The sequence below is a fragment of the Propithecus coquereli genome, unplaced genomic scaffold, assembly GCF_000956105.1.
Source record: "Propithecus coquereli isolate 6110/MARCELLA unplaced genomic scaffold, Pcoq_1.0 Scaffold529, whole genome shotgun sequence".
Lineage (NCBI taxonomy): Eukaryota > Metazoa > Chordata > Mammalia > Primates > Indriidae > Propithecus > Propithecus coquereli.
The window spans coordinates 1151754-1173226 of record NW_012151163.1 but is presented as its reverse complement, the minus strand read 5'-3'; the positions used below and the strand labels follow the sequence as shown (position 1 = coordinate 1173226).

Sequence of the window (21473 nt, the reverse complement as noted above, 5' to 3'; positions counted from 1 at the left end):
GAGAGACCCAATCCAAAACTTTTCAAATGTCACCTAACAATTATAAAATTTCAGTAACCTCTTTTGAACTTTCTTAATATGACACATGAATGTATTTCATAAGAAAGTAAATATAGAATATCAGGGTTGCTTGTCCAAGTTTTTTTACTAATATTTAATAGAATGCACAATTTTAAAAATATGTAGATCACTGCCTTAAAAGTCAAGCCTGGAGAAGAAATGGTCACCCCCCCATCAATCTGCTTGGGACCCCTTCTCCATAAAAAGATGCCTCCCATCCGTGTTTCTCTCATGGGCTCTTTCCAAACTGAATTCAGAGCCTCTATAATAAAAAGCCTTATTGCATAATGGAATCTAGTATGTTTTTTGAGGTCATCCAGTCCAACTCTGAATTTTATAAAGTGGGTATTGGAGTTCAAACAGTTCAGGTAACTTGCTCAAGGTTAGGCAGCTTGAGTGGGAAAGCCACGCCCACAGCCCCGCTGCCCTGGGTCCCACGCCCAGAGGACCACACCATCTTTAGGATAAGCGCTCCAGTCATAAGGCACTTCCTTATGGCTTTGCACTTACCTTTAAAACAGCGGGTATCGATTTCAATTTGAGTTATCACTCCAGGGTGTGCCAATCGGAAAACCGCCCACTCGCAGCCCGGAACCAGGAGCGTGCCACTGTCATCACTCTGGAATTCAGAAACAGGTAAACTGATCTGGGATCATTCAGGAAACCCATCCTGAAAACCAACAGGTGAGGAAAGTTGACATGTTGCACTTTATCACGCTGTTCCTTCTATTTCTTACTATAAAAGAGTGTTTCCTGTGTCCTGGCGTGTAAATTACTTTGCGTGTTAACTGCCTCTTTGCTGTCACTTCTTATGTGCCTCCTCTGACTCATGATGTCACTGGGTGTCATATGATTTCCTATGACAATTACAGATCCCTGCATACGCTAAACACAAAAGGATCTTTAATCTAGCCCGTAGTCCTCTAATCAGTTTGTTGTGATCTTTCAAAGTGGCTATTTTCTTGGTCAAACCTATAGTAATACACGATATACCTCCAAACTTTCGTTTCTAGAAAGGAGACTTTATTCATTTTTATCTGAAAGCACTGGGTGACATGAAATCCAACAACCCAAGAAGCGAGAAGAGGGTATTTCTGACCACGTTTTCCGTGGGATTTGCAAATGAAGAGTTTGTTTTGTTCTGCTTCTTTCTGTCTTCCTTATCGCAAATTAGTTACTGGCCACGGCAAATAGCTGTGGAGACTCCGGAGCCTCCTGTCAGGGACAAGTTCACATAAGTGGTCTCATCCTGGGATATGTGGACATTAAAAATTATTAAACTAGCGGATTTTTCCTCCAGATCTACCAACAAATTTATTCATAACTTCTGTATCATTAAATGGAAGATCCTTTTCTTTATCCACTGGAGAAACAGTGATGCCCAAACATACTGGAGTAGCTGGCAACGACCAGCACATCTGGCCCTGTGAGTCTTTGCCCTGATTTTATAATGAAAACAGCAGGAAATTTGGAAAATGTGGAGAACAGTAATAAGCATGTAGAACAATGCTTAGGAGCATTCTAAAATGAGCAAAAATTTCCTTGATGTGAAACAGGAAATAAAACCAAACTTTAAAAAAAATACTTTTTAGAAAAAGTTGAAGCCATAGTTATTTTTAACTTCTTACTTCTAATATCGGTGGCCTGTCCAGCCTTCTTGCAGTTTGCCAACCATCTGCTAGAGACTTTGCCTCACCGACTCCTAGAGAAAATAACATTAATGGTAAATCACATGATTTTGTTTTAGATGTGAGAATAAATTCACTGGTGTAATTAAATTACAGATCTGTGCACCTAAGCATTGCTGCATAAGTTGTTTTCCTTAATGCTTCAGTAAGTTCACAAACAACTGTAGGTTTAGTGAACGTTACTTTTCCTTTTATAGCAACTACTTAGGAAGTATTTAATGCTGGCATCCAGACTTCCAAAATAACCGGCTCCTAGAACATCGCCTTACCTATCATATTGTTTGGGTGCCCAAAGTGTGCGTTACTAAATCCTACACAGACACCCCCAAAAGCAATGGCCACTAGGTCTTCCGGCTCTTTGGGGTCCATTGCAGTCCAGTCTTTTTGTCCAGTGCCGTACACTCTAAGTCGTGCGATTCCACCGTCTGAAAAGGGAAGTTGGCTTAGTTATTATTTGCAAAAGTGCCTATTCGTGTATCATAAACTACAGGGCCCTCTGGTGTTCTCCAATTTCGTCTCGTGGGAGGCTTTCTGCTTTCTGCTTCTCAAATACAACAAGCCCACTGCCCCAGGGCCTTTGCACTTGTTGTTACCTTGTACCAGAACAACTGTCCCAGCTTTCCAAAGACTACTAGTCATTCTTAAGTCTCAACTTAAGTGTCATGGCCTCAGAAAAGCCTTCTCTCTCGCCCTCTAAAGTTACCTTCCTCCCCCTCCACCTGGCCCATACCTGACTCCCCAGGTGAACGTTTATCATATCCTCTCGCTTATTTACTCCATACCTCTAATCACAGGCTGAAATTATCCCTCTTTTTTCCCATTGTTTAAGTCCTTGCTGAAATCAGTCTCCCAAACCGAGACTATAAACTCCTTGGAGCCTACGACAGTTCCCATCTTGTTCACTTCTGTGTCTTCCCTGCGTAGAAGAGGTCCCGGCACACAGTAGATGCTCACAGTTTTCCATATTGAATGAACAATTCCAAGAAAGTCAAAGAATTTGGGAAATTCACCTTAGATATGTTTGGTGCCAGGAATGAGCATTGCTAACTCCCACACAGACTACACTGGAGCCTTATGTGTTTATTTTTACAACATCACACTTCTTAGTGATGCAATTGCAAATACCTGAGATAATACCCACAAAATCACATAGCTGCTGGGAACCACGGCAGCCTGAAGTCAGATCTGCTGAGCAGCAAGGAGCTACCAAGAGCGACTCATGGTATCCGGTTCTAACAAACTGAATATTCTTTATTTGTTTGAATATTACTTCCTAGAAGGCGGAGCCAAGCATTTTTCAATATAGAAGGTCAAAATCATTTAATCAGAACATTCTACTAAAACTAAGCCCTGTATGTTTTTACATGAAAAATTTCATGAAACTGAGCTATCTGAAAAAATGTTTTTAGAACAGCAGAAGTCTCACTATTTGCAACAAGTAAAACCAGACTCCACTGGCACAAAACCCTAGAAAATATACTGGAGGAAGTAATTCAGCAGGAGCTAGACTATCAGAGTAATTACCACTGCTGTTCTGGCTCATTGAATGTTATGATTTGCTCTAGTGGCATAGAAGATATTAATCTGTTGAATAAAAAGCCAATTTTTACATTTTTAAAAATAAGATTCTTGTTTACAGAGTTAATATCTAGATTCACTTTTAATCAAAACTATCAAGGAATCCCAAAAATGCCTGTCTGTCCTTCGAGGACATCTCCTTTAAACCAACCCTCCCCCACCCTGTGTTCCCCGGGCGACAATGGCCTGGTTCATCTCCTTCCCAGCGGGACCTCAGAGAGTAGCCAAGGTGCACAGAGACAGAGGAGAAAGCTGTGTGCAGACAGTCTCTCCCCCACCCCACACACACACTCCCACCCCACCTCTGCTCACCGCCCGGCAGTCAGCGCCCGCCAACTCGGAAAGAGCTTTCATGGGCTTAGGAACCCGTAGGTCCAATCCAGAAAACAGGGCTTCCACTATCAAACTTTTCTAGACCCTTCCTCAACTCCCAAAGCCCGTACGAATTGGGTTGAACATAGGAAGTTGCCATTTTAGTAGATCAAAAATTGCCAAATAGAAGTTTCTTAATGGCTCTACCTAAATACTTTTGTTACAACACATCACTGTTTCTTCGATGATTTTTCTACCTGTCTGTCTTCCCCTGGGCTGTTCGCTTCATAAGGGCTGTTCTTGATTCAGTCTCACGACAAATAGTCACTGAGTTTCTCCTTGGCTCCAGGCAGAGCTGCATGCCAGGGGTATGCAAACGACAACCCAGATGCATGGCCCTGTCTTCGTGATGCCACAGTCTGCTGGCTCAGCCCTGCACATCGTCAGGGAAATGGCCAGACGGCCAGTGCTCAGTGTCCAGCTCATGGGAGGCACCACAAGTGTTTGTTGAATTAACTAGTAGGGTAAAGGCCTGACTCTCTTGTCAGCTTTGCTCGTTCACGCACTGCCACTGTTTTTAGAACAGATGGTTGCAATGAGTAATCGGTATCAGTAAACTCATGCTCAGATCCTCCCATGTTGGCGTCTGTCTTTAACATATGGTAACCAAGAAACATTGCATTTAAAATAAGGGTCCAGAACCACTCCTGGCATGACGGCGTGAGGAGCGCTGCTGACCTGCTCTCCAGTGGAAAACTGGGGGGAAACTGGGGGAAGAAGCCCACTCCAAGTCTCTGCAATGGTCCTGAGGGCAAACAGTAAATGAAGCTACTTTTGTTCAAGGATGTCTACGAAACTCAGGAAGAACAGCGAGCGTCTGTGGTATCTGAACCAAGACCACATCTTCACTCCCTCCTCCCAGCTCAGCGAAGCGGAGACTCCACTCCAACCAGGTGCAGCCAACAACACAGGGTTCCCTCTGTCCCGCCCCACAGTAGAAGGGCTGTCTTCTTGGGAGGGCCAGGACATCAGTGTTTCTCATTCTGCCCTGTCTGCCTGTTGCCTGGATAAGTCCTGGGTACATGTGGTTGCAAGGACCACAATCACCCATCTCACCATTCATAAGATGGGGTCTGTGCTAGGAGGGGCAAGCCCAGGAGACTGAAGCTGCTGCCCACCCCACTGAGCACACACTTCCTAAATCAGGGTGACACCAGAGAGAAGTACACCATTGTCCCCACCCCAGGCTCCAGAGCCAGGGCTCAAAACTTTTGCCAGGGAAAGAAGTGAATCATAAAACAGATCCAGAGATCTACCTAAAGGAACCGACTTCACACACACCAGATTGTGGAGAAACTCGAGTCTACAGGTGCTCTCAAAAACAAAGGAGGTGGTGGTGAAAAGCAGGTAAGAGGGAACTGGTTAATTCATCAGAGATATACTCTGTAAAACTACAGTGTAAACTGCAGCCTGGCTAGTTTGCTGGAAAAAACAGAGAGCTCAGAGAAGCCTCTCTGAGATTAGAACAAATCTCAAGCACTACCTCAAAAACTATTACTTCAAACAAACATAAATTTAATGTTGACCAATTTATGCCCAGGGCATTGTTGAAAAATATAAATCAAGCAAATGTCAATTAGTAGATCTTAATAGTTGAATGTGGTTAGGGAAAAAGACAAAGCCCGGACAAAACTGTCACAGCAGGGTGACTGTGGGCATAGCTGGGGTCCCCTCAAGGAGCAACACCAGAGGCTCCATACTGTGGAGTTAAAATAGACTTCACCAAAATAATACAGCCACTAGCTAAACAAATAAATAACAAAATAAACCTCAGAGAAGGGAACCAATATCCAGAGTTGCTACAATATGTGATTTGAAATGTCCATTTTCCAACAAAAAATTATGAGCCATTCAAAGAAACAGAAAAGTTTGATCCATTCATCAGAAAAAAAGCAAGCAACAGAAACTCTCTGGGAAAGCGGCCAGATGTTAAATTTAACAGACAAAGATGTCAAATTATTCATTATAAATATGTTTCAATAATAAAGGAAATCATGGTTAAAGAGTACAGGAAGGTAGGATGACAATGCCACATAAGATACAGACTGTCAGTAGAGTTAGAAAGGATAAGAACCCCAAGCCAAATGGACATAATGAAGTTGAAAGTACAATAACTGAAATAAAAATGTTACTAGAGAAGCTCAACAGATTTGAACTGGTAGAAGAAAGAACTGGCAAACTTAAAGATAGATCAGTAGAGATTATGTAATTGAAGAACAGAGAAGAAAAAAATGAAGACTTCAGAGAAATGTGGGACAATAGCAAGTATACGTGTAATGGAGTCCCAGAAGGAGGAGAGAGAGAAAGGAGCAGAAAATTATTCAAAGAAATAACAGCTGAAAACTTCCTGTATTTACTGAAAAACACCAACCAACCTACACATGCAGGAAGTGCAATGAACACCAAGTGGGATAAATGCAATGAGATCCACAGACATATTATAGTAAAAATGCTGAGGGCCAAAGACAAGAAGAAAATCTCAAAAGTGGCAAGAAAAAAATGATGCATCACTTACAAGAAATGAGTACTCGATAGATTGACCCTGACTTATCAGACACAATGGCAGCCAATAGGATAACATAGACAACGTGCTAAAAAAAAAACTGTCAACAAAAACCAAATATCTAGCAAAGCTATCTAAGCTGTCTTTCAAAACTGAAAGCAAAGGAAAGAAGAAGAAGGGAAAAAAAGACATTCCCAGATAAACAAAAACTGAGAGTATTTGTTGCTAGCAGACCAGCCTTACATACTCACAGAAGTTTTCCAGGCTGAAAGCAAATGACCCCAGACAGTAACTCAAGTCTACATGAAAAAACAAAGAGCACCAGTAAATGCAATATGTAACTATAAAACACAGTGCGGATGCATATTTCCTCTCCTTTCTTACGTGTATTATAAAATAATATGTATAACGACATGTATGCAGTGTATTGTTGCTCCTGTAGCATACAGAAATGTAGTCTATATACATCACATACACCAGTGACAGTGCAAAGGACGTGGACTGGGACAAAGCTGTATCGGGCTAAGGACGGGAATCCAGAGGATAGCTCAAATCCATGGAAACAATGAAGAAAACTGAAAATTATAAATAGGAAAATTAATATAACAAAACATAAATAAATATAAATATGTACTTGCTCCTTTTTATTCTGTCAGCATCTTCACAAAACAAAATTACATAAATTATTGTAATTTATTATAAAGAATTGTAACAGTGTATTGTCAGGTTTGCAACATGAGGGAAAATGAAATAGAGCCACGTGGGAGTCATGTTTCTAAAAAGAAATACTCAATAAAATAGTGAAAAAATCATTAAAGAAATTAAAATGCTACTTGGAAAATATTAATGCAAAAGAGAGCAGTAAAGGAGGAAGAGAGGAATAAGAGACATAAGACATATAAAAAACAAAAAATAAAATGGCAGATTTAAGTCCAACTACATCGGTAATATTAAAGGCAATAAACATTAAAAATGTACTAAATGCATTAAACAATCAAAATGCAGAGATTGGTGAAAAAGCCGCATCCAACTACATGCTGCTTACAGGAGACGCACTATCCAAGGATACAAAAATATTGAAAGTTATAGGATGGAAAAGTTACATCATGCAAAAAGCATCTGCAAGAAAGCTGGAATGGCTTTACTAATATCGTACAAAGTAGACTTTAAAACAAAAAAAAGTTTCTAGAGATTAAGAAGGACATTGGATAATATAAAATGTCCACCCATCAGGAAGATATAGTACTTACAAACATACATGCTTCTAATAACAGGGCAACAAAATGCATACTGAAAAAGATGACAGAAATGAAAGGAGAAGTAGACGACTCAACAATAATGATTGAAGACCTAAATACCCCACTTTTGATAATGAATGAAACAACTAGACAAAAGATCATCAAGAAAATTGAAGTTTTAAACAACATTCTAAACCAACTATGCAGAATTTGCATATGCAAATATGCAGAATCCACATACTCCTCAGTGCGCATGAACATTCCCCAGGATAGAGCATATATGAGGCCATACAACAAATAGATTGAAATAACACAATGTAGGTTCTCCAATCACAAGGGAATCAAATTAAAATCAATAAGAGAAAGAAATTCAGGGAACTTACAAATATGTGAAAATTAAACAACAGACTGCTGAATAGCTATTGGGTCAAAGTAGAAATCAAAATGTAAATCAGTAAATATTTTGCAATGAATTAAAATGAATATATAATATACCAAAACTATGGGAAGCAGTAAGCAGTGGTTTAAGGGAAATTTACAGCTATAAATGTCCATATTAAAAATAAGAACTTTCCACCACCATAGGATACTGAGGGAAAAAAAAAACTTACAGCAAGTAGAAGGAAGGAAATAATAGAGATTAGAGTGGAAATGAATGAAATAGAGAAAAATCAATGAAAGCTAAATCTGGTTCTTTGAAAGATCAACAAAACTGATGAACATTTAGCTAGATTGACCGAGGAAAAAAGAAAGAGAAGACTCAAATTACTAAAATCAGAAATAAAAGATGGAACATTACTACTGACCTTACAAAAGTAAAAAGGATTATAAAAGAACAATGTGAACAACTACAATTTATTGTATGGCAATAAAATAGATAACTTGAATGAAATGAACAAATTCTTAGAAAATACAAACTACTGAAAATGATTTTAAAAGCAATCTGAGTAGACCTATATCAAGCAAATAGATTGAATTAGCAAACAAAAAATTTACATACCAATTCTTCATAAACTCTTCCAAAAAATAGAAGAGTAGGGAACACATCCGAATTCATTCCATGAAGACCATACTACCCCGATACCCAAACCAGACAAAGACATCATAAGAAAACTAAAAGCCACTGTCTCTTGTGATTATGGACACAAAAATCCTGAGCAAAACACCAGCAAACCAAATACAGCAACACATTTAAAAATTGTACCATGACAAAGTGGGGTTTATCCCAGGAATGCAAGTTGGTTTAACATCAGAAAAATCAATTAATGTAATACACCATATCAAAAGAATAAAAGACAAACCTACGTGATCATCTCAACAGACATAGAAAAAGCAACAGATGAAATCGACACCCTTTCATGATGAAAACACTCAACAAACTAGGAATATAGAAAACTTTCATAACTTGATAAAGGGCATCTATGAAAAACCCACAGGTAACATCATACTTAAATGGAGAAAAACTGAATGGTTTCCCCCTTGAATTAGGAATCAGACAAGGAGTTCAGCTTCTGACACTTTTATTCAACATTGCGCTAGAGATTTTAGCTCAGGCAATTAGGGGAGAGACGGTGAACGTGGGGCAGTGAGATTGGGAAGGAAGAGGTAAACTACCTCAATTTGCAAATGACATGATCATATAGAGAAAAGTCCAAGTATTCCACTAGAAAACCGTTAGTCTTCATAAACAAGTTTGGCAAGGTTGTAGGATACAAGATCAATATTAAAAAATCAGTTGTATTTCTGTATACTTATAATGAACAATCCGAATATGAAATTAAGAGAACAATTTCATTTATAATAGTACCAAAAAGAATAAAATACTTAGGAAATAATTTAACAAAAGAAATGCAAAACTTAAACTCTGAAAACCACAAAATATTGTTGAAAGAAATTAAAGGAGATCTAAACAAATGGGAGACCATCCCAAGTTTATGGATTGGAAGAGTCACTATTGTTAAGATGGCAACATTCCCCAAATTGATCTACAGATTCAATGTAATCTCTATCAAAATCCCAACTAGTTTCTTTGTAGAAATTTACAGATTGATTCTAAAGTATGGAATTGCAAAAGGACTCCAGAAAACCAAAACAATCTTGGAAAAGAACAAATTTAGAAGACTCACACTTTGCAATTTCAAAACTTACTACAAAGTAGCACTGACCAAAACAGTGTGATACTGGCATAGGATAGACAAATAAATAGACCAATAGAATAGAATTGACAATCCAGAAATAAACCCATGTGTCTACGGTCAACTAATTCTAGACAAGGGTTCCAAAGTCACTCAATTGGGAAAGAAGGGTATTTTCAACAAAGGGCTCTTCAACAACTGCTATCCACATGCAGAAGAATGAAGTTGAATCTTTACTTCACAACATCTGCAAAAACTAACTCAAAATTCATCAAATATATAAATCTAAGATGTAAATGGTCTCACATCATTAATCAAAGATGTAAATCTATAAATCATTCAGAAAAAAAAACATAGGAGTAATTATTCATGACCTCAGATTTGACAGTGATTTCTTAGATATGACTCCAAAAGCACAAACAACAAAGAAAAAACGAGTTATACTGAACTTCATCAAAATCAAAAACTGGTGTGCTTCAAAAGACACTATCAGGAAAGTGAAAAGACACTCTACAAAATGGGAGAAAAATATTTGCAAATCTTGTGTCTGATAAGGGACTTATATTTTGATATATAACTATGAACTCATACAACTCAATAATAAAAAACAAGTGAATAGATACCTAAAGGGTATCTATTTTTCTTAAAAAAATATGTATTATACAAATGGCCAGTCAGCACGTAAAAAGATGTTCATCATTAGTCAACAGGGAAATGCAAATCAAAGCCAGGATGAGAAATCACTTTACATCCAGTAGGATGACTCTAAACATAACATCAGACAGCATGTCCTGGATGTGGGGAAATCAGAACCCTCACCCCTGGCTGGGAGAATGTAAAATGGTGCAGCCATTTTGGAAAACTCTAGAAGTTCCTCAAACAGTTAAAGATAGAGTTACCATATGACCCAGCAATTCCAGTCTTAGATATAGACTCAAAACACATGAAAATACACGTCTGCACAAAAATACGTACACAAAGGTTCACAGCAGCATTATTCATAAGAGCCAACAAGTGGAAACAAATGTCCACCAGCTGATATATGGGTGAACAACATGTGATACAGCTTGAGGATCCCTTGTCCAAAATACTTGGGACCAGAAGTGTTCCAGATTTTGGAATTTTTCAGATTTTGGAATATTTGTCTTATGAGTAGAACACCCCAAATCCAAAATGCTCCAATGAGCATTTCCTTTGAGTGTTACATTGACACTCAAAAAGTTTCAGAGTTGTGAGCATTTTGGATTTCGGACTTTCAGGTCTGGGATGCTCAACATGTATATACACACGATGGAATAGTATGCAGCCATGAAAAGGAATGAAGCACTGATACACGCTACGACAGGGATGGATGCTAAGCGAAGACATCAGACACAAAAGACCAACATTATGTGATTCCATTTATACAAAATATCCAAATAGTAAAATCTATCAAGTCAAAGTAACTCAGTGGTTGCTTAGGGCCAGGGGAGAAGAGGGGTGATAGCTAAAGGGTCTGGCGTTTCTTTGTGAGGTGATAAAAATGCTTTAAAATTGTGGTGGTGGCTGCACATTTCTGGGCATATTCTACAAACCGTTGACCGTACATTTCAAATGGGAGATTTTCATGTTATGTAAATCATATTACAGCAAAGCCGCTACAAAAAAATTTAAACGAAGCGAGAGTCATTTGTACATACTCCTTCAACTGCTATATAATGTATCTGACAATAGAAATTGTTGGGACATATCTAACCTAATACAACCTAGCTCCCCCACATCCTGATCTACTTGACAATGGTTCAATAGCTATCTATTATTGGGTAGATTAAAACAAGAATTTCCTAGGGTGCAAAAGGGGAAACGATAACCCTAAAATGCGAGAGAAGTCAGTTACCGAGAAGGAAAGGGCAATTCGTTTTGCATTTTATTAACAGGCCAACATAAAGGAGCCGTAGAACCGGAGATGGGTCTGTGACACGTGTATACCTGGGAAAATGTTGAGTCTGATGTGAGTCCATCTCTGTGGAGAATTGACGAGAAAATAGTTGTGGCTCTCAGCAGGTTTTCCTGGCTTAAGCTCTGTCATGGGGACCAAATGATTCCAGTCGTTGGATTTTAGCTATCAACAGATACAAAAATGTTAGCAGCGGCTCTTGAGAACAATAAATTCTCTCGTCCTAGTGTGTCCGTGGAGCTTAAGGGGTGGGGATGCTTTGGAATAAAAATCAATGATGGGTGCCTAACGGAACATGTTAACAAAAATAGGAAAGGTCTAGCCCTGGGCTTAATAATAAATAGAATAAGGCCTGGGGGAGTTTCCACACGGATGGAAACAGCCAGTGGGAGATGGTGGCGGGGGCTTGTGAGTGCGGGACAAGGTCTCGGATCCTTGCACGTCTTCCCTGGAGGGTTCCCAGGAGCCAGAGCGGTGACGTGAACGTTCCAGTGAACACCCAGGCTGTTCCCACGGGGCAGGAGATCTGGGTTGGCCGGAACCTCGCAACGCTTTTCTCCAGATTACTGCTTCCCCCGCGGAAGGGCCCGTTACAATATTTAGGTCCTTGTCTATTACGGGCAACACTTACAAAACACAATACAAACTACTAGACAAATAAGGTTTAGAAAACAACAAGGTACCAAAACACAAGCCCCAAATGTTTATTTTATTAAACCCCTTAGACACAAAAGTTACTGTGTCAACTTGCCATAAAAAGTATTTAAACATGTACTGTCTGTTTCCAGATGAACCTCAGGGGCCAGCGACACGGGGTCTCCCATGGCCACGGCACCCCTCGTGCGGAGGGGAACGAACCCCCGACGAGACATTTGCAAGGTCACGGTGGGTCGGGAAACAAGGTCAGGTGCACCCGGGCTCAGTGTCCCACAGAATGGCCTCGCAGAGCGGTTTCCTCACCGTCCCACTAACCGGTGACAAGCCCCGCTTCCCCTCGTGCGGGCGTACCTCGGCAACCGCGGCAAACTCCTCCGGCGTGGCCTCGGCTCCTGTCCTGACTCCTCGTTCTGGGATTTTCGGTAGTTTATCTGAAGTCAGAATGGCCGTCTCAGATCATTAAGCTTAGGGTTCAGTCTCAGAGAGAATATACTCTCTTGGTGGGGTCTATGGTAAATTTCGTTTTGCCAATAACACTAAAGACACTTCTTCAGTCAAAGTATCAGATGATCAAAGTAATAGACACATTTGTTGAGGTTCCTCAATCTTTGATATATTAACGCAGCAATTTCAAAAAGTGTAATACATTTGATACTACGTCTGCTTGTCAAAGTCGTAAATGTCACTTCCGAGTTAGATCAAACTTCAACAAATCTGTCGCATCACTAGAGTTTTCAAACCTTGGATCAATGAAGTTGGACTATGAGGAGGCCAACCCAGAAACACGCCTCCCCCGCTGGCACCCTTAGAGTGGATACCGGGGAGCTGAAATAATCCTGCTGGGTTGTCACTCATTTGTCATTAGTCGTTCCCACTTGTAAGTTACCGTCGTATACTGTCCAGGTTCCCAGCCCTCCTTGGGAGCGGCGGCGGTGCACACGGCACTTTCAGCGTCAATTTGCCGACCGACGGGATTTATCTGCCCCGAGTACATGCATATGCACACACATAACTGTACACATTTCAAAAACAAATAATTCTAAGGCCAACATCAGATGATGCTAATTAAAGGAATAAAAACAGAGCCTGCATCATTCACAAGGTCCAGCTTTCCAAGATACAGAAGAAACCCTTTCTGTAAAGCTCGCGGCGGCTGCGCCGTCACGCGCACACAGACAGCGGAAAGCGCGGCTGGTGCTGCTGGCCCCACGGCTGTCCCAGGCCTGACTCTGCATCGGGGGGTCATCCCAGGCCCAGCCCACGCTCCCCAGAAACCTGCTCACCAACCGTCCCCATGACACGAGGGTGGGCCTCGGTGTGGGGCCTGAGGAGGGTGGGAATGATGAAATCCATATTGGGCCAAAATCATTGTTAAGCTAAAAATCAGAACTCGCAGAGCACTCTAGTGGGAGCCCCAGTCCTAATGCCCCATCACGGTGAAGTGGCCGCAGGCAAGTTGCTGGACCTGTCCGGGTCTTCCTGAGAGCGAGTGGGCGGGGGGGCCCCACAACTCCCACCCCGGGGACGGTGCTGCCTCAGGCACCTTCTTCCACATTTGCTGCTTGAATCGACATTCGAGGAGGGTGATTTCCCTCGAAGTAAGAAATGTCCACGTCGAAGCCCCGGACGATTCCTGGTATCCCCAGTCTGATGACGCACCAGTCGTGACCTGGGCAACAGAGGTGACAGGAGAAGCCCCGTTAGACTGACTGCGGTGGGTGAAGCGTGTGATTGGACGGAACCAAAAGGAAAATCGCCACTAACAGGAATGCCCTCCTCCCAGCACAGAGAAATGTGTGCGGGTTCACGCTCAGCTCGCGTGACCTGAGCTCGCTCTGACCCGGCCGCATGTGACCACCACTGTCCAACAAGAACCCGCGATTCTAGTCAGACCAGAAAATGCACAGGCCTTGCATTCAGAGGCCGATTCTGATGCCAGTTGACCATGTCCCATGACCGTCCTTGGCAAATTGCCTCTCCGAGCCCTGTCTCCTTTGCCGTAAAGCAGGGACGATATCAGCCTCCACAAAACTTAACCATGGCTGTCACGATGCAGGAAACCCTGGCCGGCTAAGGGGGTAGCGGAGCCAGTTCTGCGCCCCCGCGCTCACCATCATCTCAGGCCGTACGGATTTCCCGTGGCACCCGCCCGGGACGCCCCGCCTCGCACCTGCCGAGGTCCTCAGAGTCTCCGAGTAGCGTGCACTGTGCAGTTCCTGGTTCTTTGCCATCAGATATAAACCCACCTTAAAATGTCCAGACTTACTAGAATCTAGTACTGCCTCGAGGACTACAGAAATTCAGAAAATCAGAAATATCCAATATTTCTGTAATACTTGAGACAAGAGCTTTTAAAAATCCAGTTATCAGCCTAATGCCTAGATTAGTTCACTTTTAGGCATTTCATCGCCTCCAAAAGGTGCATTTTGATCGAGACTGATGAGTAGCAATGAATAAATACAGCATCTTAAGGTGACATGAAAGGCACAGGAGCGCAGATCTTGCTTCAGTCCCAGCTTCTCTTGCCAGCTGGGACGAGGCAACGCATCTGTTTCCATGGTGACTGAACAGGGAGAACACCTGGGGCGGGGGGTTGCTGTGAGGACCCGCTGCACGTGCACTTGCCAAATGCCGTCTGCCACGCTGCTCCACGGCGCCTGATCTTCCCCTCCACGCACGGCCCCACCAGGGCTTTCGTTTCCTAACGAAGGACTCCGCCCTCCTCTGTGCCTGGTGGTGCGTCGGCGGCCAGGCTCACGCTACCCCCTCCTGACTTCCCAGGGCCTGATGCTCAGAGGGGACGCCCAGGATCACAGAGCATTCCAAGGGCCCGTGTTCAAATTGACCCAAAACAGCCGCTGGCTTTCCAACAGCCCCTGTTCTTAAACTCCGCAGTGTTGAATGCGCGGGGATGAGCAAGTCGTCTCATTACCTGGCTTCCTTTTCCTCCTGGTCTCCCATCCGTCCATCCATTTCCCAAACTCAGTGTATTCGTGTTCTTTAAAACTTGGGCCGTCACTCTAGAGCAGAGACGTACAAGTGGATCGTTAGCGTCCTTGCGACAGCCTGGGCTCCCGCACATCACCTTCTGCTCACGGGGCCAGGGGAACCACCCACAGGGGCTCGAGGGGCGTCTCTGCCCCCCACCGCGTGCACCGCTGGCCCTCCCCAGGTCAAAGGGTGCCTCCCCATTCTGGCACCGCCTTCAGAGTAAGGAATTGTTCTCCTTCGTGGGCCTCAACACACAGAATGGACCACTGGGAGCAGGGGGTGAGAACCACAGCCCAGGGAACCCACGGGCCCCACAGTGCTGCAGCTGCAACCGACGTGGGCCCTGAACGAGTGAGAGAGGCCAGTCACCTTCCCACGCTGCCCAGGAGAGACCGTTTAACAACAGTCGGCCAAAGTCACATGAAGAGTGGGCGGGTGCTCAGGATCCAGCTGAACCCCCCAACCCCTCGCCCGGCTGCCCCGCGCCCCACAGGGCAGCGCCTGGGCTCTAGTCCCAGGAGGCTGGCACTGAGCCCCCTCACACAAATGGCTGAGCGAGTCTCCGCATCTTTCAGGAGGAGGATGATGGACACTTCCTCGCAGGAGTGTTAGGAAGCCAAAGTGACACAGGCGGAAGACCCTGGGGTCCTGCAGACACTCAGAAATTGTTCCGTGCTCGGTGGGTGGCCACGCACGGGGTGCTTTCCCCTTTGACGTCACGTCTGTGCGAAGAGGGCCTCATGCCACTGCTTAGGAGAAGCTCCCGGCGGCACCGAGGGAAGGACAAAGGCGCCGGCAGGCAGGCAGGGCCCCGGGGCTCCGAGGGAGCGTTGCAGCCTGTGTGCAGCATTGCTGCATGAAAGCGGCGGTGTTCTGAATCGTGTTCCCCTCAAATCGCATCTTAAAGACGACGCACACTGCAGCCTTTCCATCGCTGCCCAGGCACTGCAGAGCTCCGTTCTGAACCCGGCAGGAGAAAAGGGGGCGCCCCCCCCACTCACACCCAGGCTTCTCAGGCCCCAGGCTGTCTGGTGTCCAGCGTGGGTGGCAGCTCTGTCATTGTAGGTGTTCGTTGCTACGGCTGCTGCTGCGATCGGATTGAGACCGAAAGGCAGGAGCTGGAAGCAGAGTGTGGAACGACGGACGGTGGAGACTCGGAGTGGCGGCGGGAGGGGGCTGGATGTAGGAGGCGGCTTGGCGGGTCCCGTGCACGTTGCTTCAGGGATGGACGCGCTGAGGCCCTGACGGCACCACTGTGCCATGCATCAGTGTGACGGAATTGCACCTGCACTCCGTGAATACGTACAGCAAATAAATAAATAGATAAATGGTGAAGGAAAAAACTTACGGGGAAGGCGTGAGAGATGTTGGAGAAACAGGCTAGTTACCAGGTGGCAGGAAAACACAGTGGTGTCGCAAAAATGGCACACGCCGTATGATGACAGATGTGTTCTTTAAGAAAGAGAAAAGCCAAGACCAATCCTGGACGTAAGCCCACGTGTGTGCACACGGACGTTTGCAATACTTGAAAAACGTAATCAACTAATGTGCATTAAGAGAGGGAGGACCTGCGAATGGGCCACGGTGGTGCGGGCGCAGCAGTCACGGGATGGCCGGGTCTGCACATGTCAACGTGGATGGAGCTCGCGGACAGTCAGTGAACAAAGCCAGTGCTGGGTACTTCATGACGATATGTATACACATTTTAAAATATAATGTAATACTGCTATCTATTTGTGGATATGTATATATTTATTTAAATGTATAAAATACTTTAGAAGGATACCTTGTTATGGACTGAGTGTTTGTGTCCCCCAAATCCGTATGTGGAAGCCCAACCCCCAAGGCAATAGCTTTGGGAGGTGGGGCCTTCGGGAGGTGATGGGGCCATGAGGGGGGAGCCCCCACGGTGGGGTGGCGCCCTCAGGGGAGGAGACAGGAGAGAGTTTGCTCCCTTGCCCCTGCTCTCTGCCACAGGAGGACACAAGGAGAAGACAGTCGCCTGAGGGGCCCTGCCAGACCCCAGCTCTGCCGACACCCCGATCTCACACTTGCAGCCTCCAGAGCTGCGAGAAACAAATGTCTGTGCTTAAGCCGCGCAGTCTATGGCGTGTTGTTACAGCAGCCCCAGCGGACTAAGACATACTCTGATCTTACGGGGGTGCTAATTCTGCAAAGGGAAGGAGTGAATTAGCACTGAAGTTGGAGGGGAAGGGGCTGTAGCTTTATCTGTCATTTTTTTTCAAAAAGGAGAAAAATATATATATCTGGTGATTTTCAAGTGTGACTACATAAACACATGCACACTTGCATATGCGTGTTCATGTGTGTGCGTGCCTATATATGCTCAAGTGTAAAATACAAGGAATGGGTCCCAGTCTCTCCCATCCCACCCCAAGCCCTTGCGCAGACGACCACACCCACGGCGGCTGCACATGCCTCGAACCCCACCGTCTACACTCGCAGTGCACAGGGGCCTCTTTTGCTGCCAGTGTGTGGAGAGCTCGCTCATTCTTTTTAGTAGCCATATCATGCTCCAATCTGGAAGAGACAATTTCTTTAACTCGTTCCCTATGGATGGCCATTTAGATTGGTTATCTCCCCTCCAAATAATATCAGAATCAATATTTTCTACGTATCTTTGCCTACTCGTGCAAACGAGGGAAATCCGCAGAACAGCTGGGTCAAGGTGTGCATGCACTGACCTTTCTCAAAGATAAGACACCTGGTAAAATGGTAGCGGCTTTGGCATGTGCTAGCTGTGTGACCTAGAGCAAGTTAATTAACATTTCTGTTCCCCTTTTTAGTTTCATTCCTCCTGAGGAATAAGTGAGTTGTGTGTGTAAGGTGCCTTCACGGGGTCATGTCCAGCTTGCTCGGGACCTGGTCGCGTCCTGCTCAGATGGAGAGCAGCCACCTCGCTGGTGTGGCCGAGGGCCACGGCCCACAGTGGAGGCCGGGAGGCCTCAGCCACAGCCACGCCCGCTGCACACAGGCACACGCTGCGTGTACCCGCGTTCATCTCCACCTTCAGAAACCTCATCCGCACATGGGGCGTGACTAGGACTCCAGCAGAGCCGCCTTTTCCTCCCCGTGTTTGTCAATAGTCTCTCCATTTTCAAAGTACACTGTTTTGTACTTTTATAATTAGGCAGGTAAACATTTTCCAGAAAATTCAAGACATGGACCAGTTTTCTTCCCATCACAGATTATTAAATCCACATGAGTCAGAAGAGCAGTATTTGGGGACCTCCGTGTTCCCCCATAAAGCAAGATGGCCCCAAATTCCTTTGTCTCTCTGTGTTTCGGCGTGAGCTGATGCTGGTGCGCACACGTCTCTAATGTTCCCACGCGTTGACTCCCCGGGACACATCCCATGACTCCCATCCCAAATATACAGGCAGACGTTAACTACCATGGTTGCATAGATCACCCTCCGCCAACACTCGACGTTGCGGAATGCCAGTTTACAATACCTTTATGAGGTTTTCTGCAGGAGCAAAAAAGTCATCTGTTGCAAATAAAATCTAGACAAAGAAAGAAAGAAGTAAAGATAAAATAACTGTAAATTAAAAATCATTTCATTTCATGCCCTAGTGAAACATTACAAGATGCAGTAAAAAGAAATGTGAAACTGCCCAGGGGAAGCCACGCGTGCGATTAAGCCGCGATGCTTTCTAAGTGTTTAGATTCCACTGCCTGCCTCCTCGATCTTTTCCTCCCGCCCTTTTTTCTTAGCCCCTCCCCCCACCATCTGGATGAGAAAGTGCTAACTTCATCCACTTGGGAAGCAAAGAAACCCAACTTTCTTCTTCTCAGGAACCAAAGCCTTTGTGATACTTTCACAAACACAGCAAGGACCCCAAAAAAGCACCGCACTGAGTCACACCTGGGTCCCCTGGGCTCAAGGTTCTTCCCCACAGGTCACCCTGCAGGTCGGCTGTCTGGTGATTCATGGGCCAGGGCAGGACATTCTCGTGAGTGAGGTGGGTGCTACTAATCCTACACCAAGAAAACAGCTGTAAACCGGGTTCCATGGAGCAAAGCAGGCTGTTGGTCACCTGACCTAACCTGGAGCCCAGTGACCACTGTAGCCAGGTGGGGACACTGCCCTGGTCAGGCAGGAGAGGACCCAGCTGTTCTGGAGCTGCCGGCTGTTCGGGTGGCAGAGTGTAGGGGCGTCGCTGCTGTGTGGGGGTTGACCTGCCCCCTGGAAATCTCTTGGGGTCTCCAGAGCACACATCGGGGTGACCAGGTCGTCCATGGCTCCTCAGCCGAAGCCCTCGCAGGGCACGCGGGGCCTCTCCACCCTCTCCGGACTCCTTCCCCTGACTCTCCCCACAAACACCTGGTGTGCTCCCGACACGGAACCAGCTGGATCCGTCGGCCCGCTTGCCGGCACCACGGCACTCTGTGCTGGAAACGTCCCCGCACCAGGCCATTGCCTTTCCCGCTGGAACTCAACCTCTCCCCGCCCCTCCCTCTCCCAGCACCCGGCCTGGTTTTGGTCCTAGTGCTGGCCGGGACTCACATCTGTCTCCCCAGTGGAGATGAGCTTCCTGGGGGGGGCGCTGCTGGCCTTTCCTTTACCACAGGGAGCCTGGCAGCTGGGGGCTTCTGCACAGGAGTGTACTGGGCCCCCACGTGGTCCTCACCCAGCCAGTGCTGGAGGACCCCTGATCTACACTCTACACAGCAATAAAACACAGAGGGATGGTGTATGCTTCTTACAAATGCACGGTGTCTTTAAAAAGAAACAAAACAAAACAAAACAAAAAAACCTTAAGGCAGTGCTGCTCTTGCTCAGAGCCGACCAAGGGTGAATTATTGGGAAGTCTTTCCGCGAACGCTTCTGCAGGCGGGTCGTCCCTCCGGCCGGCGCCGCCGCTCCCACCGGCTCTGCACGGCCGGCCGCTCACCTTTCCTCCCACGGACTCGGACGCCAGGTCCATCAGCTGCGTGAAGTCCAGGAACCGGGTCAGTTTTCCCTCCCGCGGAGCCTCAGCCATGCCTCCTAGGAGCGAGACGGCGGCCGGGTCAGCCGGGCGGGCGGCAGGGACCGAGCGGTGGCCCAGGCCCGCCCGGGCAGCCCACGCTGCGGTTCGGTCGGTGGGAGGTCAGGCGGGGACGGAGCTGGACGTGCCGCCGACCGCCCGCGGGCGCGTCCGCTCCGTGCGGCTGACTCGGAAGGCGACTGTGCAAGACGCTGGGCGGGGAGGGGGCAGCGAGGCTTCCTCCTGCAAATGTATGAATAGAACGTCGCTAAAGTGTGCAAATCCGACCGCCACAAAATGCAAAGTTTTGTTTTAGTATTTAACAGGGGGAAATTATTTTAATTTAGAAAAGAATGACTCGCTTTTAGTAGTCCTTGAATCCATTCAAAAAGCGCTTATTGAACAACCAGGTGGCAGGCCCTGGCCAGGAGGGACTGCGTGGGGCGGAGGATGCAGGGGTGCCCGCTGGAGCCCCCGCGGGAAACGCGCCCCCAGACGCCAACACAGCAGGGCGGCCGCGGGGCCGCGTGGTCCTGTCCCGGCAGCGTGGAACTTCCGCAGCGCCCAGCCCCGCGCGGTGGAGTCCAGAGAGCAGAGGCCTGGGGAGCGGAGAGGCCGAGGGAGGCGGGCGCGGGTGGCCACCTCCAGCCCCTAACCCAAAGACTAACGTGCCGCGGGAGTCACGCTCGTTCACCGGGAGAAATGCAGGCGGTCCGCGGGCGTGAGACGTCGACCGGCCCTGCAGTCACAGCGACAGGAGTGATTACAAAACACCACCGGCCTATGAGAGGCCACTGCTTTTTCAGCACGAGGGCACTCTTGTCATCTGCCTCTGCTGTCGGGAATGCAAACGGGAACAGCATCTCCAGAGAGTGACTTGGTGACACCTACGACAAGAGAGGCGGCTCCTGGCCACCCTCCTTGCTGGTTCCTCCCACAGTGACCTGGTCCAGTCCCCTGGCTCTGCAGACCACAGGCCACTCGCATCCTGGGGCCCCGGGCACCTCGCCCTCCCGGACCCGTCTCCTGGGCTGAAGCCACAATGTCAGCCCACTTGGCCTCTCCCCTGGTGTCTGTGGAATCGCAAAGCCCAGAGTCCAGGCCTCAGCTCCCGCCCTCCACACCTGCTGCGCCCCGGCCCCCAGCTCAGCGGGGCACCTCCACACTCCTGGTGTCCAGCAAAAACCTCGGAGGCATCTTTATCCGCCTCCCGCCTCCCTTACTCCCAGTCTGTCGGGAAGTCATGTGCACCTTCAAAATGGACCCAGAATCTGGAAATGATATAATGTCTGGAATTGTCTTCAAAATTATCTGAGAGGAG

General features: G+C 46.3%; 1 protein-coding gene across 1 annotated transcript in view; it reads right to left on the bottom strand.

The window, feature by feature from the left end:
* ALLC (allantoicase) overlaps positions 1 to 21473 on the bottom strand; it is a 38854-nt gene that overhangs the window by 2693 nt on the left and 14688 nt on the right. The window contains exons 2-10 of the mRNA XM_012656947.1: positions 20078 to 20172; positions 18635 to 18685; positions 15100 to 15187; positions 13711 to 13836; positions 12519 to 12598; positions 11543 to 11675; positions 2018 to 2173; positions 1689 to 1762; positions 571 to 679 (exon numbers count right to left, since the gene is read on the bottom strand). Coding sequence (XP_012512401.1) covers positions 571 to 679; positions 1689 to 1762; positions 2018 to 2173; positions 11543 to 11675; positions 12519 to 12598; positions 13711 to 13836; positions 15100 to 15187; positions 18635 to 18685; positions 20078 to 20167 — 907 coding nt within the window. The 5' untranslated portion in view covers positions 20168 to 20172. The remainder of the gene's footprint in view (positions 1 to 570; positions 680 to 1688; positions 1763 to 2017; positions 2174 to 11542; positions 11676 to 12518; positions 12599 to 13710; positions 13837 to 15099; positions 15188 to 18634; positions 18686 to 20077; positions 20173 to 21473) is intronic.